The 27,442-nt window shown below is 31.6% G+C and overlaps 2 protein-coding genes and 1 long non-coding RNA gene across 3 annotated transcripts in view; 1 reads left to right on the top strand and 2 right to left on the bottom strand.

The window, feature by feature from the left end:
• Positions 1-27,442, top strand: part of Ance-3 (angiotensin-converting enzyme Ance-3) — a 101,383-nt gene that overhangs the window by 48,122 nt on the left and 25,819 nt on the right. The window lies entirely within an intron of this gene.
• On the bottom strand, positions 14,480-18,566 carry LOC149905283 (uncharacterized). The gene is made up of 2 exons (XM_090106719.1): positions 18,410-18,566; positions 14,480-15,857 (listed from the first exon to the last, which is right to left on the bottom strand). Exons 1-2 carry the CDS (start codon positions 18,419-18,421, stop codon positions 14,727-14,729), a joined length of 1,143 nt encoding a protein of 380 aa, XP_089962845.1. The 5' UTR covers positions 18,422-18,566; the 3' UTR covers positions 14,480-14,726.
• On the bottom strand, positions 24,712-26,631 carry LOC149905282 (uncharacterized). The gene is made up of 3 exons (XR_016457192.1): positions 26,234-26,631; positions 26,046-26,107; positions 24,712-25,971 (listed from the first exon to the last, which is right to left on the bottom strand). It is a non-coding gene; the product is annotated as an uncharacterized LOC149905282 (long non-coding RNA).

Raw genomic sequence — 27,442 nt, 5'->3', positions numbered from 1 at the left:
TTAATTCACAAACATGCATACGCATGTAGTTGAATGTTTTGTTTATATTTTATAAAAATTACTGTTTTATTAAGATCAATTTAATTCGTTGTCCAATAAAACAACAATAACTTATGAAAAATTATAGCATAAAGTTGGATTATACGTTATTTTACGATATCTAATAAAATACATTTATAATTTGTCATTAAATACAATGTAGACCCTGAATAATATTTATAAATAGGAAGTTAAGGTCTTCAGATTTTAGTGAAGAACGTCCAGTCTAGATGATTCTCCAGCCTAATTATATAATTCAATTAAACATACTATAACGTTCTAAAACACGATTATCAGCAAATTACAATGATTAATGAACTATAATCAAAATATAAAGAACCCAATTAAATTGGAAATCCGTGCTATATCTTCAATTTATCATTTAAATACATGCAATATTCTTAAGGATTTATGTTAAACAAAAATTATAACACTTAATAATTCTTCAAATTAACAAGTTTAGACAATCGATACTATTAAGTAAGTGTGAAGCATATTATTTCTTGATCTTTAAATCACCTTCAACTTTTTACAAAAATTGATAAAACATTTGAAAGTTTTTAACATTGAATGATTTAAAATCTAAATTTGTATTGCAACATTTTGGGATGTTCCTTTTATCTCAAATATTCATCATGCCAATAAATTATCTAACAAATAATAATTATAAGCCATGATAAAGAAAAATGACCATTTTGCGATAATCTTATGCTTCCGATTATCTCATAGTGTATATGCAATAGTTTATCGATCGTTTTCTTTTCACAAATAAGCGAAGGTTGGTTAAGATACATGCATATTTTAGCTCTTTCAAAGCACTCGTTTAAATCAGGATGAAATTTCGCATAGGAAAGACAATTTCAAATACAGGTTTTATTCAGGTCCACATGATTGGACCCAAGTTATAATTTCAATTATCATAATGGTTACTTAACTTGACCCATTTACTATTAAGCCTGCCGTCTACCTCTAAAGACGTATTCTCGTTCGCCATTTAAGGCATATACACATAAACGATAAGATTCCATGTTGACACAATTAAATAGACAAAGAATTTCATTGCCCAATAGTGTAGAGACAGCTTAGCTGAGACAATATTTAAATTAAATGTACACGCTTTTGCATTCCAGTCTATTGAAAGTAAGCCCTTCACTGGCTGAAATGGGCATGCTAACTAATTATCTAATAACTAGAAATCTAGTCCTAAAGAGGTTAGTTTCTCATCTTTTTCATAAGTAGGTCTATCGACGTTTTCCGCCTTACAGTGTGTAAAATCTTCTTAATATTCGTGCATTATAGAGCTTACTATGTACTAGTGAAGGAAATGATACTAAATATACTTATAAATGCAAAAAGTTTGTGAGTATATATGGATGTTTGTTACTCTTTCACGCAAAAACTACGGAACCGATTACAATGAAATTTGGCACACACATAGAGGGTTGCATACAAAACAACACACAGGATAGATTTTATCCCGGAAATCCTACACGGACGGAAACTATGCGGGTTTTTCTTTGAAAACACGGGTGAAGTCATTGGCGTAAAGCTGGTTTCAAGTTTCAATAGCTCAAGAGTTTTAGTAAACTATTATTCAATTTAAAAACGATTTGTTATAACCTTGTTGTTTGTAGGTAATATAATACCTAAACGATAATATTAACGAAGAAATGAATATATGCAATAATTAATCTAATACTGAAGTTCCTGTAATGCTATCTAGTTAATCGATTTAGACGTTTTGATTACTTAGTTTCTATTTGTTATCTACAAAGCGTGACCCTGGGTCGATTAGTTTAATATGCCTCTTGGTATTTGGTACATATTTTTTTACTCATTAGAGACGATTTATTGCTTATTTTTCTATTATAGTTTTGTTATTGTATACTACTAATAATACGATACTGGAAGTTTGTGAAGATGGGTGAATATTTCTTTCTTAAAGAAAGAAATTGGCTTCTGATTTTCTTTACATTTCTGGTCGGCTATATGCAACTGTGCATAGTGTTGATTGACATTTGACACATATTTCACATAGTAATAATATAAAACGTAATAAACATAATATACAGACTGCGGCGTACATTTTTATTGTATGATCGAAAAATCCATTTAATTAGCCTATGACATTATACCTCACACGAACGAAAAATTAATTGACACATATCAATAGCAGTATAATTTTAGTAAATAAGATTTTATCTTGATAATACATAATTTAATGCCATACGATACACAATTTTATGGCTAGCGATGGCTTATATATAAAGTCATATTTTGTCCAATTCATTCTATAGGTACTTTTTATTAAATGTTATGTCTATATATTTTCTATTTAAGAGCAGCTTTCGTACAATAAAGATTTAATAATAAAAATCTCAGTTTACGGTACTAGTTGTAAATACGTGTTTAGAAACATATAATTTGAATATATTACAAACATTTCATGTTGGTATGTGGAGAATTTGGTTAAAATTTACATACATTTGAAATTGATTAATATTAAAAAAATGATTATAGGCCTTTTGTACGCCATAGATATGTTTATTAATTTATATTAGTTCGATGGTAAATAATCTGATGGTATAACATATTCCAAACATATTGACCAATTTTACCGACTATTTAGTACGATAATATTAAAAAAATGGTTGTTGATATTTATTAGGTCCGTATCTAAGTATAGAACTTTTTAAAAACGACTTTCGTACCTTCACTATAAAACCTTAAATATACCTTATATTATAATTCATTTAAATATTTTATAAAATAATTCATTCGCGCTTTTATTATTTTGTTTATGAAAAAAAAAATATCGACAGGGGGTTATTATAAATGTTGGTAGACAATTAATTTATGTCAGAGTCTTAACGAATCTTTATCATTAAATTGTCTAAATATCAATTTATTTTATATTCAATACAAAGCAATAAATAACTATCTATTGATGATATTATATACACATTTTTTACAAACAATAAAAAGTTTAACAGAATTTAATTCACATACAATTTCGTTTATGTTCGCAAATATACTAAAAAATAAAATGAAAAAGAAATTTCTAATTATCAGGCTCTATTACTGTACCTATAAGGTTGATAATTGCATCCAATTAAATATTGCTGAAATAATTGGCCGGAATAGAATATAATTAAATATAATACGTACTTGTGTTAAAATAAATTGTACGCTCTGAATATTTTCGATTCTCGGCATGCTCATCACATAACAATGTAAAAAGTATCAGTGAATTAAGTAACTTTTAAATCTTAACGATAGACTTCTTTTTTTCAAATTATTGTATTCAATTTAATTATTTATGTCTCGTGTCGCGTATTTGTAGTTATACCTACTCCTCTGAAACAGCTTGACCGATTTTCAATAAATTTTCCGTGCATATGAGTAAAGCAGTTTTTTTATTAGGCACATTTGCCGGAAAAGCTAGTATAAGTATGAAAATCTGTGAAGTCCTGTTTTCTCCCATGTGGCATATACATTGTACATCTGTTTCACTGATCGATTGCCTTTATTAACATAATAATAACCTAAACGTGATGAGCTTTTTTTCGCTCAGGCGTGTTCCGCTGTATTAAACAGGCGGTCAATATCAAAGGTTTTACATAATAGTTTTTATAGGTGTCTGTGGTATTGCAGTTCTCAGTGCTTGTTTTTATGAAGAGGATGTTTCAAGTTCAATCTTTAGTATCTATTTGATGGAAATGGAAACAGGCGTTACACATATACTCTTGGGTTCTCATTGGAATTTTCTTGTGTTGAACAAAACTAAAATTTCGTTTAAAAATACCCCCCCCCCCCATATCTATTTTGGAACAATACAATATTCTACTTAGCGTCAATAAACTAGCATATCAAATCTATGTAACACGAGTAATCTAGATAGAAATATTACACTATTTCATATAATTTAATCTCAAGGAAATGCAGACTTGAATTTAAATGTGATTTATGAAATAATTACAATCTCTACTCTCTCTCACTGAAATCTTGTGACGTAAAAATTCATGTTATTATAATATTTTAATTGGATATTGTATCAATATACATATAACAACCTTATTATATAATTTTAGTGATAGTAATTTCATATGACCTTGTAGAAACGATTTCTAACTTATACCTACCAATATTCATCATTTGTTTTGTAAATTTAATCCATTACAGTATAGACTTACAAAGGATTACGATGTTTATATTAAATTTTCTCGTTTATAGAGTTCATACATTGTGAGGTAAAAACCATATTTTTTTTACAATTTTAGTCATTACCATAACCGAGCTCTATATAACTCTTTCAAACTTGATATGTCAACAGACCATATTTAAAATTAATCTTCATAAAAAATAACTAATACTACAATTAAAGATAGCATTTTGTTTCATGAAACATGGTTACTGTATTAATTATTTATTTGTTTGGGTATATCGACAGATACATACATACATCATTGCTTAATAATAAATACAAAAGTAACAATATTCTTATGATTGACCAGATTATAGATGTACACATCATTATAAAATAAAATATAACAAGTATTCTACATTTTTCCAATGCTGTGACCTCATACCTTTAAAAAATTTTCCTTGTACATTTTCAAATTAATTTATACATGCATCATTTATTGTACATAATTAGATTGTCAATTTCGTAATATATTCAATTACTCTATGTCCATGTGGTTATGGTTGACTTATTATATATCCATCCGTGTTAGACCGGGAGATACTGACACAAAATTTCGAGTCATTTGTAACAGGATGGCGGTTCTACAGGGTTCTTAGTACGCAATGACAAAAAGAAAAATGATGGTGTGAACGCTGGTACCGGTGGCTTAGTCGCGTGGGCGTTAGTCGAACTCATCGGAAAATAGCGAAAGTCAAACGATTTGTAACAGTATGGCACTTATTTTTCCTGTAAGTTTGAGGATCAACGAATATAAATACAAAATTTCAAAGATCTAGGTGTTGGAAATCTTCACTTATATAAATTAATAATAAATTTATTTTTCAAGTATGACAGCACTTTTTCCCCCTACTAGAAGTATGGCAAATATAATAATGGTCACATTTTATCAAATACTCTCCAAAAAGCCAAATGCAATACTGGTACAAAAAGATAGGCGAAATAAAAAAAATTTGCAGATTTTCGGCGGTATGGCGACCATTTGGAATCGTCCGAAAAGTATGGCATGGCGATTTTCGTAAATGGCTGCACGACGATGGTTACCTGTGCAAAAGTTAGCTTGGTACAAATGGTTGAATAATTGTTTTTTTTAAATCAACACATTCGCGTCGGTATGGCGGGCTGTAAGTCATACCGGAAAAGTATGGCATGACACTACCGCCTACTTCTTTTTTATGGGCTATCGGTAAATTCTAAAATTTTTGTGTTACAAATCGTTTGACTTTCGCTATTTTTCCGACGAGTTCGACTAACGCCCACGCGACTAACCCACCGGTACCAGCGTTCACACCATCATTTTTCTTTTTGTCATTGCGTACTAAGACCCCTGTAGAACCGCCATCCTGTTACAAATGACTCGAAATTTTGTGTCAGTATCTCCCGGTCTATGTAGCAACGTTCTGAAATTTAAGCTTGAAAATCATATCAATTTCGGTATATCGCAATACTGAAAGGCGCTCATATTAAATTATTCAGTCTGTTTATTTTCTTTATGAAATATGTTATAGAAATAAATAATAATAATAAATAAATAAATAAATATTAAAGGACATTATTACACAAATCGACCTAGTCCCACAGTAAGCTCAATTAAGGCTTGTGTTGTGGGTACTAGGCGACGATAAATATAATATTTTATAAATACATATATAGATATAACACCCAGACCCAAGAAAAAATAATTGAGTTCATCACACAAATATTTGCCCTGACCGGGGATCGAACCCGGGACCGTCGGCTCAGTAGGCAGTTACTTTACCACTGCGCCAACCGCGTCGTCGCGTCCGTTTCGTTTAAAATCCGTTTATAAATGAGGTAATTCTGTATAATTCCTTAGAATGGGAATAATTTAAAAGGAATATTGTATTTTGCATAATATACCTTTAAACCGCTATACCATAACTATATTATGATGTAGGCATGTAAATTTTTAAATGACGATGGTATAATTTCTGAGGTTACGGTTTACATCAATTTCGCGAATAAATGTTCGCAATCGAAACACATGACACATTCGTAGTACACATCATATTTATTTAAGAACAAAATGCATATTTCGAACCAAACACTACTTTACGTAAGTTAACTTTTTGGCACGTGATCATGTATTTAAATAAAATCCATTATCACGTTAAAATAATTATCACATATCAATAACGTTCTTCTTTATTTCTTAATGTACATAAATCATTACTCCAATTTAAACGAAGGTCATTTTCACACCAGACTCATTAATTATATATATATACAGACGCACTATAGCAATCGAGTACTACTTAGTGCTTTCAATATCACTGAAATATAATTACAGTATGCAATAGCATATATCTAGATGATCAGAAAATAGTATGGCCTTGGCACATATCTGTATTAAAAATTCGTAATTATGTCCGTCACTAAAGGTTTCTTCACCGCGTCGATTACATTGAAAAGTGCGTGTTTTTGCAATGTCGTCGGCACTCGACGTACAGCGTATGTGGAGCAAAACGTACTATACATCCCTCGCGCGCAAGTCATAAGCTTTACGCTGATACCACAATTATTAATTATTGAAGTGAAACTTTAGGCGCGTTGAAAGTAATTTTAAGGTCGCGTTTTGGCCGTTACGTCACGTAGTAAGACGACGATTTTGGTATCTTTGGATCTTGCCAAAGAATTTTCACTTCTGACACGTGTGCTCGGCACACACGCTCTTTTTAAAGTGAAACTTTTATTACATCGTCTCAAACTTTTTGGTCTGTGTAGCGCATGTCGCGTGTATCGCGGATACCTACTCGGCAGCCGACCGTCACGCGACATGCGCTACACAAAGCAGTGTTCGGAACCGTTCGAACAGTTTCACTTTTACCGTGGTTTCATAAAACCACACAACATTTTTTTAATACTATATGCTTACATATGAATGTATATTGTTATGTTATCAGGGTTCATGTTTAAAATTGATTTTCTTTACACTAATTTAACTTGTAAATAGCTCATAATAAGACTTGTGACTATAACATTTAATTTTAAAATTTTACTTGAAGTACGTACATTATATACACTTATTCCTTAAGTTTTTTTCAAATTCAATAATACAAAAGACAGAATCATTTCATATAAAATATCCTTTAAAACGACGAAACGCAATTTCTTTTAAATTGGACCAATAATTGCAATAACAATCAAACAAATAATAGAATGTAAGATAAAATTATCACAGTGTAAAGATATATATCAATGCAATCTTAATTTTTAATTGAAACTTATTTTAAGAGCGTTATTTATGCTCAATATAATTATTTATCGTTAGTAAATAATATATCACTTCATTTCCATTCATAAATTATATATATGTACATTATGTTGGAACATTCTGTGTAGCTCTTGTTTAAGAAAGTAATTGTGAATACATATTTTCATTTCGGAAATAGTGTACCCGCCAAAATAAAACAATAGTAGTAGTAAAAGTCGCAGGCGCCAGCTAATCAACAATAATTATATTGCTAAAATAACAAGAAAATGTATTATTTATTACATGCAAACACATGCAAATCGAATCATTGAATTAATAATTCAACCACTCCATAGAAGAAAATTTGAAGCTATGTTAACACATCAACCATTTATACTAAAAATAAGTATATTCTTTAAAGTATGCAATAACTTTTTACACAACATTTAAAATAAAAATGTAGTTAATGTACTTACTACAGTTAACAAATAACCGCCTTTCCTTCACTGTTAAATTTAACCTTGATACATATAGTAATTTTATGTTGACGCAATCAAAAACAAACCATGATAAACCCAAGATTAGTGGTAGGTACTATGGACTTATTATTATCGTTTAAAATTTAAATGTTTGATACAAAAGACTTTTAGAATGATTTAAATTACTAGTAGGTCGTCCCGACTCCTTCCGCGTCAAACTGGATTAAAAACAGAATAAAATATAGCCTTTATTACCTACTCAGGAATAACTAAATAATCTGCTGTTTGTTAAATAATGTTTAGATTATATCGCATAATATATAATATAAATAACATATCGCTTAATTCATATATTTCCTCTCATAAATTATAATATACCCAGATTTGAGTGTAACAGTTTAGGTCAGGTCAAAAATACTATCATTATTACCTTTTTATAAAGATCTATCTTTAAAAACAGTAATTGGAAAACTCTTAACAATGAAAATCTATTCTTTCTTCAGTTGTCCTATTTTTCGTTCCATCAGACTAGTTACAATGATGTAACTGAGAATGCACTTATGTTTACACTCGTACACACTTGGTGTAATTGTAAAGTGTAGCCAGCATGTTCTTCCGTACATATATGAGACAAACAGACGGTTAAATGGTCACTGTTTTCCAGCATTTAAAAATTTTCACTGATATTCAATATATTTTTTTTGAAAGTAATGAATAAATGCTCATGCAGTTTTCAAATTATGCTGTGACCAGCGAATCATTCCGGAGCAGATATTTGAATTTTATAAAATTAATTTCTGAGACTTTTACCATGAAAAAGTTTGTCATCTTCTATTACATAACTACCAAGCAAAAAAATAATTTATTTTTTATGAATATAAAGTAAATTGTAAGAATTCGGCTTAAATCATTATCCAGTTAATCATAATCGATATAAATTATGTTAATTTTGAAGGGCAGCAAGGTAAAACATAATTTTAACAACGAAACCGCGTAAACAATGTTTACAAAACATGACAGCATTAAATTTGCAATTCATAAGCTAGCGTAATGATTCGTAGTACTATTAACTATTCATTCATAATTACAAAGCATAATTTGGTTATAATACAAACTAACTCTATCATCATATTACTGACTTCTCTCCATTGTATTTCTTTACAGTTACAAAGGCATAGGTACAATATAGTGAATATTTCATATGAAATAAAAATATACTTGTATCAAAACTTAAGGCATATCTAAGTTCGTAAAACTGGTTTAAGGCAATTATAGGTGATATTATGATTGATTCAATATGTAATAGTGAACTTTGTAATTATAATAAGCGATCGCTTTTCAACATTTGCCCATTCTCTTTCATAGATATATTTGATGGATGACCACGTATTGGTGTAACATTTGCCCTAAAAGTTAATACAATATATAATAAATTAATAATGGCTTATAACTATGTTCCAATTCTCACAGCTAGTGAAAAGTGTTCGCTTTTACTGGCGAACATTTGGCCATTTTTGCCCAACGCATGGCATACGTAACCTTACATCTATGTTAACGAATACGCGAAAATAGTTACACGTGTTACGTATATGTATTAGGTGTTTATTTCGGTAATAGCGGTAGAGATTTGCCACGTTTACTTGATATGTGGATTGTAGAATTCAGAACATAATCCGCATACAAATAACAGGTGTAAAACGTTAAAAAACTCCCCAGTGTTAATTAGATGCGCTAGGTTCGTCTCCAGCCAAGAGTCAAGAATGTATTGTAATTGAATCATTACCATACCTACTAATATTAGAAATGCGAAATTCTGTATGACTGTCTATCTGTTACGCTTGACGACAAAACTACACCATCGATTGGGGTATAGTATGAAATATTTGAAAACCTAGGATAGAATATATCCCATTTTATTGATCAAAATCAATTTTAATTTTATTGTACGCAGGTGTGCGGTGTACAGCTAGTAGTCCATAATATATCTATGTCTTACTACCTATATCTTATCAGACATTGAAAGGTGGTGATAAATTGGCAGTAGTTTGTGAGCCCTCAAGCCAAAATTGTCATAAAGTTGAGTTTGATTCCAGTTTTTCGTAAAGTTAAACTATAAATGTAGACCACAGCTGTTATTTCATTACAATTAAATATAATTAGCCACACCTGATGCCGTTTAAGTGAACATTTAAAACGTAGAAAATTGGAATAATTCCCTAATCCACAACTCTATATACTGCTAAACGAGCATGCATTCCTCTGCTGCAATGTGCAATTCCTCATATGAATTCAAAAAATACTTTATATACCAATTTTGTAATACATATCAACAAAGATCAGTGTTGGTATTATTTGCAAATCGCTCACGTGAACCGAATCAAAAGCAAGCAAATCATTGTATAAATTCTAGACTCACATTAAGAAATGCTTACACATCCACTCTTATGTAATGAAATAGTAATGATTGAACGTATTGTAAAATAAATTCTCAATTAGATGTATTCATACTGTTACTGATTCTTTTAGAAACCAATTAAAGTGCGTGAGAAAGTCATTGTGCAAAATATCGATTGCCAAAAGTTAACCTAATTAATATTAGGTACTAGTTAAAATAATATATTTTTCTTGCAACTTCTGAACATTTTGCATTATTTTCTAAGGAAAGGCAAAAAGTTAAGTTTTTATTTGAGTTCACTCGCAGACACCTACGGAAAACGTTCACGTACTTTGTTTTTTTAACTACTCGATTCAAATAATCTATTGTCAACAAAACAACCAATAAAAAATAGGTAGATATATATTATCATATTAGGTATCAAATTAATGAAAACAAGAATAACCTTTGTTTTATCCTTTCCTTGTAATCTTTAATTAGGCTCTTACTAGTTGCAACAAAAAACCGCAGCAAATTGTTCCAAAATTACAAATCCATCGTTTAGTTTACAGCAATATTGTTCTCGAAGAATCGACTCAAGGCAATTATGTTCCACTTAATGTCCCCTATTAGTTTCAATTTCCTCTGTACGCTTACCTCCTCTAAATTGATTTATGGATCCTGCGAATCGTCGGCAATAAGTAGTTAAAGTATTGCATATTATTGATATTATAATTAGTGTTCTCAGACCGCGACGCAATATTATGTTGTGAAAGGTATACCGTATGAAATAAAAGTAAGAGAACTATAAATCTTTTTATTTTTGTTTTAAGCGTTGTGTAAGTTCATAATGTAACATTTAAAACACGTTCATCCAAATGTTCCCCGAATTAAATAATTACAACATTATATTTTGCACGTCTTTATGGAATTTGTGCTACTTGAAATAACGATTCTTATGCTAATAATGTTATTAACCTAACAATGCTAACTGCAGACACAATAAATTTAAAACTCAACAAACCGTTTCAAACTGCCTTAAATACCAGAAGGTCCTACAGTCTAGCAACATTGTCTGTACCTACGTAATTTTATCTCGAAAATCACATTCATTGATATCTAGTACCTAGCAGTACATACCTATTACCTATAGTGAAAGTTTAACAAAATAAGTATTTTACTTTTAATCTCTACCTGTCTATACTATTACTATAATAATGAATTATAGACAACATATATATATCGTAAAGAATATCTACTTCAACTATAATATTATGTTGATACATGCGACTTAAAGGCCCTCTATCGTCAATATAAAGAAGGTGGCAATAGGTTCTAGTCTAACACCCACACGGTGATTACACTAATGTCTTGACGGCATTTGTTTCTTATAACGCCTACAGATGGCGCGACTTTTAGAAAATATAAATATAGAGAAGTTTTCGCGCAATTTTTTTATCAATATTATTTATTAAGTCAAAATAAATTGAGATAATTCTCAAAATAAATAACGTTTAAATAATAGAGTGTGGGTTCCCATTTGCACTTTAAATTTGAAAATTTAACAAATATTTTCCAGATCAAATCGATCTAGTAGAATTCGATATTACATTAGAATGGTTTCTATTCAGATAGGTATATTTTTTGGTTAAATTTATGTCCGTCGCCTTTTCCTAGAAAAAATACTGAAATAGAATAAAAACCTTCAGTGCACATGACTCAATTAATTATGTCCGTGTTTGAGTCATTAAAATAAACTTCCGAAATTGCAGTTTTACTTCTTTGTAGTCGTTTTGTAATTTATTTAGTGAAATACATTCATTAATAAGTTAAATGAATAATATGACTACATAGTTAATGCCATGTCATATTTTTCCTTACCTACTACGTTTTACAAATCAATTATTTGTACATATTATAACATTAAACATTTATTATAAGACTGCAAAGAGAAAAATCTTACCTAAAAACTGGGTTGTCTTTGAGCATCCGTTTTCTTATGCTTATTTCGTAACATTATTAATATAAAACCTTCAAACGGCCAAATTTCATCATAATATGCGTTGTGTGAAAACAAGCTCTTTTCGTAATATTGCCATGAAAATTTTCAAGATGATAGAGTTTAATTATTAAGATAATATAATGACTCAATTTAAGATAAATTTTATAAGAAGTAAAGAAAGAAGATATGAAACATTTTAATATTATGTTTATTCTGTCTTTATAAGTTAAAGTCTGTTCTCATAAAAAAGGTAGAGCTGATCACTTTGTACGTGTACTCCGATTAATTATTTAGCAACATTAAAGTTAATCCTATAAGTATATAAATTGTGTTAAATTTTCTTTATTTAATTTCATCTTAACCAAGATATAACAAATGTTCAGACGCATTGTGGTTTTTGATGATGGACATGTTGTTTCCCTATCAATGTTCTCCCATCATTGTTGTATTTAATATACTCGTACCTTATCACTTAAAAATTTAAATCTATCATTAGCAAGTTATCAAGGAAAAGGTGAACTGTTCACATAATTTTGTAAATCAGTTTGCAGTCAGTCAGGAACTCTGAACTAACGTCTATTGGCTTTATCTTCTCCTCCTCTCCTTTTGATTACATATATGGAAAATTAAGTACAGTAGGTGCTGGTAATGATACAAACTAAATTGTTTGAAGTCAAATTTGAGATAATTCAAATTGTACATCGTGCCTCATTTCAAAGGCAGGAATAACTAATCAAACGATAGAATTGTAATGTGCAATTCTGCAATGATGAAAGCCTAGGACCGTAGGACGATAAGTATTCATAATTCAAGTTACAATTTCAAGCAAATTCAATTCTCAATCTCTTAGTTCTTTGTCTATCATTTTCCTTCTTAGTCGTATGATACCTTGATACTGTATCGTAAATAACAATTTAATGAGATTTATCGTTCTGTAGTAATATGTATACTATCTACGCGTTCACCGAAAACTTCAATTAATACTTCTCACATTATTACGTTACTTAAGCCTATTTGTACAGAAAATCTTTGTGAGAGGCCACTTTAACAATGGGACAATACTTGCTTTGTTTCCACATTTGTATGCCTAATATTATCGGCACGCACACTTAAATGTGCAATGTTTTGACAATTTTAGTTTTGGATGCATTTGAAATTAATTCAGAAAAAATAACATTTAAATGTGTTATCAATTTGGGCTTAATTGGAAAAGTTACATTGTTATGTGTACAAATGAACAGTATGCATCACGATTCATAATTATCCAAATAATATTGTTAAAAATGTAAGTTTGATTGTCCTTAACTGTGATTTTTGGCCATAGAGTATTTGTAGTTTGTTGTTGTGTAATTAAAAACCCCCATACATTAATCATTTAAAAACTTACATCCAAAACTACCGAATTTCCTAAGCTTGCTAGCTTCTTATTGTAACATTGACACTGTACAAATAAATCTGTAAAAGTGAACAAACAATAACTTTTAATGATGTGACAAATGATCTCGAAAATTAAATAATTGCGTTGTTAATCATGTCAAGAGTACTCGCGTGTAAGTGTTATTTATTTAATAGGTTTATAATTTCTCCGTTACATCACGAATGTGAGCCAATGCCCCAAATTATTTGTAAGCTTGACCTTCACCGACATGTTATAAGATCGGTTTTAGATGACTCGACAATTAGTAAAAGTTTGCGAATGATCATACGAATATATTATACATATACTATGAATACTACATGGCTACGATTTTAGCTCCATCGTAACCTTAATTTAGTCACAGAATACATAATAGTAGCTAAATGCTTTAGTTTAGAGTAGGTAAATAAATATAAAAATGTTTGTATTGTACTTTCAAACATGCTACTAGTCGTAATTATCACAAAAAAATGTGATGTATGTAATTAGTGGTAGATTGTTATTGGTAGGTTATCATTCAATTTTAATTTAAATTAAAAATGATATCTACTAGATTGAGGTAACTATATCAGTACAAATTTTAAAAGAATTATTATCAAACTTGTGTCAATCACCAAATATTTAGTACGCCCAACAATTCACAAGAACGAAGGTCAACGCCTTGTTCACAATAACAATAATTACCATTTTTATTTGCGTCTTGACCTTCCAAATAAACATAACTTCCTATTCGAAAATAAAACCTTTCACTATTTTATAATTTTTTATTTATTTAATATTTTACAGTCAACTTAACCTAGAAATGGTAACCTTTACATCACAACGTACATGTACTCCTATGCAATCACGTAGTACACTTATTTTACATGACATCTCAAAGAATGACAGTATAAATATACAAGAGGATAGTTTGCTGGTGTCCCGGCCGTATCTGGCGAGATATAAATAGCGCTGGTGAGATTAGCGTATGAATAGTTTAAAGCTATATAATAATACCCTAGTGTTCGTAGTATGAGCCTCCGTATCCGCTGCTGTATGAGCTTCCGGAGCCGCTGCTGTATGAGCCTCCATAGCTGCCTCCGTAGCTACCGTGTCCCTGGTCGTGTCCAACGTAGACGGGTACTTTGACTGGGACTGGGACGGGCTTTTCAACTTCTACGGGGACGGGCCTCTCCACGTGCACGGGGTAGGGCCTGTCGACGGGAACCTTGACTGGGTAAGGGACGTGCCTCTCTACCTCAACTGGGACGTGCTTGTAGACTGGGTAGGGCTCTGGGACTGGAACCTTGACGGGCACGGGGTAGGGCTTGTCGACTGGGACGGGGTAGGGCCTGTCTACTGGAACGTGGACGGGGTAGGCGACTGGCTTCTCAACGTGGACGGGGACGGGCACAGGTTTCTCAACGGGGTATGGGGCGGGTACGTGAACTGGGTAGGGCCTGTCAACTGGCACTCTGACGGGATAACCGACGTGCTTCACCACTGGGTAGGGCTGAGGAACGGGCACTTTAACTTCGACTGGGTATGGCACATGTTTCTCCACGGGGTAGGGTTGGGGCACGGGCACCTTCACGGGGTAAGGTACGTGCTTCTCAACTGGGTAAGGTTGGGGCACTAAAACCTTAACGGGGTAAGGCCTGTCGACGGGAACGTGAACTGGGTAGGGAACCTTCCTTTCTACTGGGTATGGGGCAGGTACGTGAACTGGTACTTTGACGTATTCCTTGACGTGGACGGGTACGTGTTTTACCACTTCGTAGGGCTGGGGTACGGGCACCTTCACGGGGTATGGGACGTGTTTCTCCACTGGGTATGGGACGGGTCTGTCGACTGGGTAGGCGACTGGCACTCCTTTAACGAGGGTGATGGTCCTGGTGGTATCGGTTCTGCCACCGAGGTCGATGCTGCCATAGCCCTGAGCGAAACCTCCTTGGTCACCCAGGTTGTAAGCGCCACCGAGACCGTTTCCGTGACCGATGTATCCTATATCAAGCCCGCTGATGCCATAACCGTATCCCAAGTTTAAGAGACCACGTTTGTCTAATTTCTTCTCTAGTGGTTCAGCCTTCTGCTCCGTCGACTTCTCGCTGGCAGCAACTGCTGCTACCAGCAAGAGAGCTATATAAATCTGAAAAAGAAAAAAAATGGATTTAAAACCTAAGAAATAATAAAAAAGTTTGACAGCTATGATATAATCTTTAATTATTGTTGTTATTAAATAACAATTCATAGGTCATGTTCAATGACCGATGACGATGTTATATTGTTGAATACAATCAATCATAATACCTGACCCACGTGTTTCATAAGTTACGCAGTAGTTGCATTAGCAAATCATAACAAAAACTCAACCGTGTTTCGTGACCGCTACTGCGTTAACTCAATAGAATGTTTAAAACACATTAATTATCTTGTTAACAGAGATACAGGCCAGTTATACGGAAAACTTTTAAAATTGCTCATTTTCCACTCTAACTTCTAATTAAAGAGGTTAAGCAAGAGTTGCATTGTCCTGTTTAAAACATGTAATGTGCATAATTACGCACTACGTGTGCATAACGGTTACGGTTAGATAATGTGGGTGGATTCTATTTAACGCAAATTCTAAATATGCAATATAGTGCAATCAGCCTATTATGATATTATCTCTAAGATCTCGTATCAAAAGAGACGCATTATTTTTGTATATGTTTACAAATGAAGAAATGCACTACGTAACTCTTAAGATGACCATAAGCGAACATCAAAAATAAAGCGTATTTGGTCTTGCTTACACCATTGAAATACCGAGCCATAGTAGAAAGGTACGTTAAATATATTATCATGACCAAATGTCAGCACGAAATAAGTACCAATCTCAAGCAATAAAGAGACGCAAAAAAGTTGTCAGAAGCGCTATAAAATCAATAAGTAATCACTTAGTAATTTTTACGTCTGCGATCCAATACCTTAATACAGTGTTTCGTAATATTGACTTCATAATAATCAGGTTAACAGATGTTTTAAAGTGCCGCATATATTGGATTTGAATAAACTATCTTCCATATTAATAACATATTATTAACAACGAAATAAATTATCTATGTTTAAAAAGCTTTTGCACAAAGGACTAAAATCGCCAAATAGATAGTTTAGTAGAACGTCGTTTCTTTCTGCCTTCGAAAGAGCAACGTTCAAATAACGCGGCCACCAGTCCTATAAAACGCCCTTTAGGTCCAAAGCTATGGAAAAATATTCTTTGTTTTGACAGTTACGCTAATCAGTGAGTACATCGAACGAGGCCAAGCGATCGGGTTGCTCGTGGGATAATGTTGCTTCTTATGTCACTTTCGCAACACCTCGCCGGGGCTACTTACCCAACTTTATTCTTCACTTTACGTTGTTACGTGTGTGCTATAGATTTTTATAACGGCTCATTTAGACGTGCGATGCACAAATATAGAATTACATATCATTTCGTACTTCTTTATAGCACAATTTATGACTGTGTTACATAAGGATCGTATCATGTGCTACGGATTGCTTTGCAGACGTAAAAATTATCTTTATGAATTTAAAATTCTTTCTAATTACAATAAAAATAAACTTCTTTTATTTGATAAAAAATCTTGTCCTACAAGTTAATATTACTAATCATATGTAGCTAAAGAAATGCTACGCAAATGATCCCGTTTAGAGTCATTAACATCCTGAGCTAACCTAGTCCTTTGAAAGTTAGTTATTGCTACATTTACCTTCTTGGTCAAAGACTCGTTTAACTTATAAACTTGTATAAGACTTAATGACTTTAGTTTAAAAGTGAATCAGTTATGTATCAACGCATTAGCCTCTACGGAATAACTTTGCATACATTAAGCTTTTTACGAGATATTAATTCGTTTATAACTATTGTTTTGTTCTTAAAACTTAGTCTTAATAAGGAATGATTTGTAATGTTAAGCGTTTGAAACAAAGAAACAAACTTATTAATAAAGATTTTTATTAAATTTGGATAAATTAATTAGAAAAGACTTCATAGGAAAAAATTGATAAATGCGTAATACTTAGATCAAAACTATTAGGGTTAAACTTGCAATAGTCGACCTAATATTCGCGCATTCTTCACACTATTACGCGTAATATAAACTTCCTCTTACGCAAATAACTGGATTTATACTACAGATGTAACTCTATACTAGGGCACTTTCTTCCTGGTCTGATATACCAGAACCTGTATTGGTAGATAGTTAATTTTATGACGCAACGCCTCGGGGTGTCCGCCTATTGTTACATATTCGCGTAACCTATTTATAAATTAAAGATGAGTTTAGTTTTTGGAATGCGACTGCAATAAATTTATTATTACCGATTAGAACTTTTTGAATCATACTAAGATTTAGATAATCAAAATCAGTTAAGCCGTTTAGCAAATTTTTGGCAAAAATAATTGTTACCGATGTAAGTTGGTAATCGATATGAGCAATCAATACCTAATAATTTAGAAAATTTGATACGAATGACCGCCCTAATTTAATTAATCTAATTGACCGTTTTCGAAAATTCGACAAAGCGGCGACTTCAAAAAAGTGTTACATCCCGGTTTAACACTTGGCTAGATCACACATCACTTGAGCACAGGAGGCTGAACGCTTTTTTGAAGTCATCACTTTACACAACACTGCACTGCGCGACTTCACTCACCGTTGTTTTCATAATGCCTCTTAGACGGTGATGGAGTCGGGAATCGGACTGGATGCTATTCGGATAGTGCCTTGTGTTTTTATAGTTGGATATTTGGAAGCACTTTCGCCACTGCCCCCCTAGAGCTGGAGTCGCAGCGGCCGGCCTGAGTCCTTCGTGCGTGATAGACGGTCAGGCGGGAGTTGCGGGCGGTCGACGCGCAGACCGATTAATATCATATATCATATTATATTAATATTTTTCAACTCATAGCTAGTGTGGTTCTCTAGTACGGAGTTTGTAGTTGGTGCTCATGCTGATCTTTATCGTGGTATCAGCTAATTCAATTATTTTAACTCAAATTTAAATTAGCAAAACATAATCGACGGAAATCCGCAATAATTATCCACAAACGACGTATTATTTTAGGAAGGTTTTACGTGAAAGATAAACATATTATTTCTTATTAATACAACATTATTATTAATTATATTTTCATTGTGTGAACATTATTTTTACAATATTACTTGCAATATTTCAAAGTTTATTTTTCTCGTTCTAATGTATGTTGTTGTTTTTATTACCTAGGCACTATATTTATTTGACCAAGGCTAAAGAATGTAAAATACATTTAAATATATAATTTAAGCAATTACTTCAAGTGGAAATATGGAGCTATGCTATAATTATTGTGGCATAATTCGATCATGCATATAAAGCAAATCAACATTTCATACTAATCGTTATCTATCATAAAATATGTGTTTATTATTTCATAGTAATCATTGAAAATGTTATCTATAGATTTCGTAATATACGGAATACGGAGAGAGTTATTAAATGCAAATTAATTCAAAAAATCTATATGTTACATTTTGTAATACAACATAACCGGTATTCATCTCAATTATACTTCCGCGTGGCTATCTTATTTGGAAGAAAAATTTTCACGAGCACGTTTTGCGTCAAAGAAAATCAATTTCCGGTTAACATAAAAACTTAAAGGTTAATATTATAAAACAAGGCTATAGTGTGGTTGCGATTAACCTCTCCAAAATGGAATTTAATTGTTCCAGAAGCTTTAATAATTCAATTATAGTATCTACGACTAAACCGTTGTCTTCATAGCCTTCTATAAAAATTACTACAAGTACCTACTTATTATAATAAATGACTAAGTAGAGTAAGATCAATAACAATCAATCAATCAATTTTATGAACTTTTGGGTACTCTATAACTATAAATATTATACTTATTTACTATTAATCGAATAAAGTTTGCACTAAATATATACCTACAACTACAATTCAATGAAATAACAATAGTGCTACCGTCTACGACCGTAGCTTGCTTTATTTGACGTCCGTTTCTTAATCAAGATCGTTGCTTGATATATAGCCCTTAAGATAATGATTTTATCGTTATATTACCTAAATAAACGTAATTATACGTTTGCAAAATGTCAACTAAACGAGACACTTTAGATTACCACTCTAATTTAGATTTTAATTCGTAATATTTTGAGATTAGCATAACATAATAATATGAAGGATAAGATTAATTTCGTTTTAGGTGCAAAAGACGAAATTATGAATAAATATCACCCTATTTTAGACTGTTCTCAAAACAAATACAAATAGTTAATTTATTGCAAAGTAGCTACATTGATGTATTCGTTAGTAGCAGTTTGATGAATGACCATCCATTTACAATCAAACATATCCTATCTATATACCTATAACCAGTGTGATAAAGCTAAATACTAATCATATCTATCTACTTATAAGAAATATAATAAAGCGAAAAAATTTTCCGCCACAAATAATTGCAAAACGTCATACGCGTAATGATTGCGAAGAATTCACGATATCAATATTATTATGGCCGAGTTCCACATTGGAAAGGTGCTCGATGCGACAATATGACCGGTTCTCTGACCATGAACTCTATCCCTAAATGGGTGCAGTGAACGCATGCATATATGGTAGTGGCAGGGTTAAGGGTTTATTGAGAAAGTTCTACGTACGCCTTTCGTTTGGATGGATTGGTTAATGTGTTGGTATGATTACTTCCTATAGTGCATTCTTATCTTGTAAAAGTTTACGAGAGTTGTCAAGAAGGTTTGCAGTATTTGCCAATCTGCCACAAATTGAAAACAAGGCGTAAGCTCGGGAGCTTTCATTATCTGCAACTTAAAAGCAAATGTTTAAGTTGTGTATGGTTTATAAATTACCAAAATATGCATGTTTTATTTTGTAAACGATTATTTTTAAAGAAGTAATTAAGAGAATAGTAACACACATTCAATATTTACAAAAATATACATAAAGTTTCTAGAATTTTCTAACATTATTCATCCGAGATTAAGATGCGGAATCCTACAAGGATCTATTTCATATCTGTTATAGATTTTTGAAGGTTACGTTTATCGCTTGCCGCTGACCACGTAGTGATTAATAATTACATAGTTTATGTAAATAGGTTCACGCAATCTAATTCAACGCATAATAACAATAGAGGCCGTGAACTTTATGCCGTTCGACCTAGTAACTGAGAGTTGGCTCCACGTAATAATTGTAATCTGCATTACAAAACCTAATTACGGCATCTTATTCGGATTTGTTTTTTTTTATGTGGATCAAAATATAACTAATGATTTTAATGCTTTATAAACCCCGCCCTACTTTTGGGCGGATATCTCGCCCTTGGCGGTAATGCATTTATTAGTGTAATACGATAGTAATTAATATAATGCATTTGAAGAGTTTTTTTTTGTCTATCGATTTCAGCCTACTACATACTTAGAATAACATTTGATAGGCTTTACATTTAGGCTATAGGAATAACATACACATTTAGTTTTTAATAAAAATAATCGATCAATTAAAAAAAATTGTATAAGTTTATGTTCAATTTTTTTGCAAGAGCCTCCCTTCAACATCACTATTAAAACTATATTTTAAAACTATCCTCGTTATATACAAGTGGCATAGTTCATTGAAACAATTACCTGATATCAGGAAATATTAGCTCTAGAAATATGATATACATACTGCTTTCGAATACATTTTGTAACAGTATTATAAAGTTACATTTTGTTGCGGGTTACGTGTCTGATCTAATTATATTATTTATCACAAATGTCGTAATAATTTAAACTCAGCTTCAATGTAATAAATTATATTCAAATGATAGATTATGTCGCGAATTCGTGAAGTGTCAGAATTTACGGTGGTGTAATATCTAAATCTTGATTTTAAATTCTAAATACATATAAGGATTTCACGTATATTTTATACTAGCTGTGCTCCGCGGTTTTACCCGCAGTGCTCTGCTCCTGTTAGTCTCAGAGAGATGATATAATATAGCCTATAGCCGTCCTCGATAAATGGGCTATCTAACACTGAAAGAATTTTTCAAATTGCGCGTTCGAACAAACAAACTCTTCAGCTTTATAATATTAGTATAGATTACTCTAAAAACTTCCTTTGACAATAATTATCAAAAACTTTTAACAATTCTTTATATAGATACTTATATTTAAAAAAAATATACAGGGTTACTTGTAAAACACCAGCAACCTCTCAGGACAAGATAGCTAACATCATAAGTAACAACGTTTGTTCTACGACTTTTGGCATAACGCAATACATTATTTTTAAATGATTTTTTTAAAGTTTTTATTGTACTCTCCTAACATTTGTAAGTCTATGTTCTATTCATTATCGAAAGGACGACGCGACGCCTCCTTTCCCCTCTCGTTCGCTTCTTGTTTACGTAATTTTTGGGATGCGCGTAGAGTTTATAATATTCAAACGGAAAATTAAATGAATATTTTATATTTATTTTATATGAAACTAAAATCTAATAAATTATCAAAAGTCGTAGAACAAATGTTGTTACTTATGATGTTAGCTATCTTGTCCTGCGAGGTTGCTGGTGTTTTACAAGTAACCCTGTATAGGTAATATTATATATTATGTATGTTTATCAGCCATTTGGTTTCCACAAGGCAAGCGAAAAGATTAGTATGTGATCAGATCGTACCTTTTGAAAAATGTCCTGAAATATTTTTTTATTTAATTGCCTTCACTCATATGAAATGTATCTAACATACAAGGAACATACATATTTAATGATCGATAGTATTTCTTTAATATTTTCGGAGCACATAATTATATGTTTTGTAAATTTAGAATTTAATTGAATCGATTGGCGCATAAAAATAAAATATAATTTGTATACTACCTGATCTACATACTTAATGCGTATTTAATACGCCATTTATAATGTTTTCGTCCAATCTATAAACTATCAATAAGGCACATTAATTTCATTCTCATTTTTGAAATAACCAAAACAGCAAGTCAAGGTCTCTAAAACTTGAACTTGGTCCGATATATAATATAAATAAACACCTTTCATAATCGATATAAAATAACTGAATAAAGAACGAACACCTTATTCAGATTAACAGTAGATTAAAATATATATTGCTATGGCAATCAATACCCTTATTATAAAATTAAATATAAACAATTATCATGATATTTATTACAAGACGCATTAATATGAATCACATACGTAAATCGTTTATTTTAAGATCAATGACAAATAAATATTAAAAATATCTCTTCGCATTATTTATTTTAAAATTCATTTATTAATATACATTTTTGTTTATTTGTTTTAAGTTATTTAAAGTAGAGCATTCCATTTTATTAAATCTTTTGATTAATTTATAAATTAAAGAAGAATATGCTATTATAATAAATTTGAAATCTCTTCACATTCTACAAAACCAGATTACAGTCATAGCTCTACATTCATGCAATAAAATTATGCAAACAGCCTTGTCATCTGTCATAAAAAACAAATGTTTGGATTGTTCGAAATTTCTCAGGCACTACATAATATCTTCGGCAATTAGATCTATTGCCATATATGCTCTGTTTCAACTTCAAGGTTGCCATACACAATAACGGTATGGTGTATTGTGAATGGTTGAAACAGTTGCCATGACAACGCTCTAATCACGAAATATATTGAGTATCTATAGAGCATGACGGCATTAGCATTCGATTAAGTATTTACCTTCCTATAACCTTTTTTCCTTCTGTAAAAGTACCACATACATATTATATACTTCCCTACTTGTAAAATTTATAATAGAGCAACTATAATAAATAGAGTTTAAAGATATTTATATCCACATCCATATAGTTTTGTATTATTATAATTAGATTATAATATTCATGTCACAATAAAGTTGATACTCGAAGTTATGTTTTGTTCTCTTAATGTATATTTAACGTTCAAAATAACCGAATGGATCGTGTTATTGCATTCGATTCGTTATGCACTTCTTATATATTATATAATAAAAATATCAAACATAGATTAATAACATAATGCGTATATAATAGACTCGCGATATTATACATAATATTCAGTACATTACTAAAGCCGGCTACTCACGTACCTGCCTCAGGAGCCATATTGGTACAATCGATTGGTCGGCGGCCGGAGCAATTTCAGTTGTTCTCTAAATTGCCCCTGCTTGCCTATACACATCACAATTAAGACGATACACAAAAAAAAATCTACTGCTTGGCGGGCGGAGTCTAATAGCTCGCTATCGCGAACGCGGGTGTGCGCGAAGTCATTCTTGCAAACTCGCCGCGCTGCCGCTGGCCGACTCGGGACAAACATGTATGGAGTCGTCATACAGTTATAATCTTATATATAAAAATGAATCGCAAAATGTGTTGGTAAGCGCATAACTCGAGAACGGCTGAACCGATTTCGATCATTCTTTTTTTATTATATTCCTTGAAGTACGAGGATGGTTTTTATGTAGAGAAAACGTAAATATTATGTACCACGGGCGAAGCCGGGGCGGACCGCTAGTATATATATATAAATGAATCGCAAAATGTGTTGGTAAGCGCATAACTCGAGAACGGCTGAACCGATTTCGATAATTCTTTTTTTATTATATTCCTTGAAGTACGAGGATGGTTCTTATGTAGAGAAAACGTAAACATGTACCACGGGCGAAGCCGGGGCGGACCGCTAGTCTTATATATAAAAATGAATCGCAAAATGTGTTGGTAAGCGCATAACTCGAGAACGGCTGAACCGATTTCGATAATTCTTTTTTTATTATATTCCTTGAAGTACGAGGATGGTTTTTATGTAGAGAAAACGTAAATATGTACCACGGGCGAAGCCGGGGCGGACCGCTAGTATTCTTATACATATATTTAATTGTTGATTTATTGGTTTTATTTTCTTGCTTATAAACAAATAATCTTCTTTTTAACAACTACTTAGACATTATTAATAATTATTATCGTTTCGTAATGTTTAAGTAAACATTTAATAATAAATTTATTAATAAAGTTATTACAAAATAATACAGGTTATAATTAATAATCTTTAAAATAACAAAAAATATTGTTACTCTGAAAAAATGAAATGGTACTCAATAACGCGGACTACTGAATGGATTTAGATAGAATTTGATGCTGACGTAGATATTACATCATGCCCAGAAATGAAAGGTAATATTTCTGAAAGAAATTATAAACCCTAATTCTTCTCAGTCAAGGTCAAGAGTGGAAGATATCACTAATACAGTAAAACTGATGCGAAACTTTGGATGTTAATTTGTATATTTTTTTGTTAGTTGTTACTTAATCACGTCAAGACTACATTACCAATTTTGATAAAATATAGCTAATTGCCTGGATTTACACATAGGATACTTTTTATCCGAACTGAACACTTCTGTGGGATAAGACAGGATTCACGATATAATCTAATTCCACGCGGGCAAAGCCGCGGTCGGAATGATATTTTTTTAAATAAAAAAATTGTTTAAAAAAAAACACAAAATATATTGACGCATGTATTTATTTTTTGCACTCTATTATAATAATTGTAATTATTCATTACAAATAATCAAAATAAAATAGCCAGAACAAAGTTAGGCCCTGGTAGGGTAGGTAGGCAGGTACAGCAATGTGAGACGAACACTGGCTTATTTATACCAATAATAATGTATTATAAACATTAAATTAAGTTTACTTTCTAACAACAAAAATACATAATATTAGCTAATGTGAAAGCGAATCAACCAATCATCCCACAAAAATGAAATGTGCACACAAATATTCATCCAAATCGGTTCATGTCATTAGGAGGAGTGACCGCAGCGCCATCTTCCGGGCCCAATTGTGTTTCCAGATCACCCAGGAACTCAATTTAATATACATACTTACACAAAATTTTTCGAAATGAAAACTCACATTACTATGTAAATATGAATATAAACCTGTTTTATTACTAAGCAATTTCCCGCACAGGTGTAGTAAGTATAAATGAAATAAATATCAATATCAAATTCTTTATACAACATACTTATCTACCACCTTCCAAGAAATGTAATTCTTGAAATTATTTCGTATTTTTTTTAAATATAATACTACTCCAATGAGCTCCTGTTCCATATTATGTCCGCCATACTTCCACTAAGTTCACCATGATTTTTTATTTCTTTGCACTTTGTTGCTTTTTGCTAAAAATGGAATCATGCGATAAAACCAGTAGAGCTTTGATAACATACATTTTTGACTGAATAAAGGTACTTACGAAGGAGTGGATTCACATTGTGAACAATCAGTGGGTTTATTTTCCTTCTGGATTCCGGATTTCTGAACAGATTATTTATGCTATAAATGAAAAAATCTTACAAATTCGTTATGTACTTAAAACAGGGGTACATATCAAACATCGTCTATAATACAATTATCATCAAATTTAAAATAAAACCAACTTACTTCATTAATTTGTTCCAATTGTAAGCATTCTTTTTCCTCCAACCTTTATGTTTCTTCTTCTTATTTTCTTTATTGTCCCCATTTGTCTTATCGTGTTGTCACCCTTTTTTACGATTGCGCGAGCGACACAAGTTCCCCGTGTGACGGCCGTAGCGGGAATGACTCGTGCAGCGATCGGGGTAGGAAGATACAGGGCGGCTCTCGCTATATTGGCTGGTCGCGCGCTAATTTCAAGTATTTCTTGTTTATTTCAAAACCATCGCATATTTCAAAATTCTAAATCGGTAGACGTATAGGTTGTATATTTTATAGTTAATATCCAAAAAGTCGTAACTTTACGTTTGTTATTTTGAAGATGCCAGAGATTAAAAAAAAATAACAATGATAACTTTGTATTTTTTTTCTATCGAGAAAATATCATGGAATCATGTTTCTAAAACGGTAGACGTATTGTGTTCCTATTGAACTTTCTTGTCAAGAATTTTCATCACGACAAATTTAATAATATAAAAATTACGAAGGTTTGAAAAGGGCCGTAAATGTTAGAAAAATTAATTCATCACCTTAAGGAGCCAATTAAGGGTCCAATTCCAATATTGCCCCTGCTGCTGGTATGTGAGTAGCCAGTCTTTGAGTCTTAATTTTAATAAATAATGTAATCGAACTTCTAATTTGTATTGCGGAATAGAGAGATGGGTTTGATTTATGGGTAGTGTAACTGGTAGCTAGGTCAAGACCAAAAATATTGGTTATAGAGATTCATCGTGTTTAAGAAATACTAATTCATTCGTTGATTGATTGTGTTTGGAATTTAATCGAAATTTATTTTTTTGATTGATATGATTTGTTTGAGTTAAGTTTAAAATTGTATTTAGAAATTTAAATTGTAATGATGGTATAGTATTTCTATAGCTGATATACATTTAGATATTGAAGTATAAATAAAAACTGTATAGTAACTTTAAAATTAGTAGTAATAGTAGTAAATACTAGGTAGATAAATTAATATAGTGTAATAACATAAATAAGAACAATGAATAAGAATCATAATTATTTGATCACATTTACCGTGTATTTAATAATATTTTTTAAAACAACTTAAAGTAATAAATATTCAATGTTAACAGTTTTATAGCTTAAAATATGTATTATGTCATAAATTGTTAGCCCAAAATATTCAAATTTAGTTTAATGATTTTTGTTACTATG

The sequence above is a fragment of the Colias eurytheme genome, chromosome 10, assembly GCF_061535395.1.
Source record: "Colias eurytheme isolate Ceu_HAF_F1 chromosome 10, ilColEury1 Martin Lab GWU primary, whole genome shotgun sequence".
NCBI classification, from domain to species: domain Eukaryota; kingdom Metazoa; phylum Arthropoda; class Insecta; order Lepidoptera; family Pieridae; genus Colias; species Colias eurytheme.
Note: the sequence above shows the minus strand (reverse complement) of the source record. Positions and strands in the feature narration are given on the sequence as shown.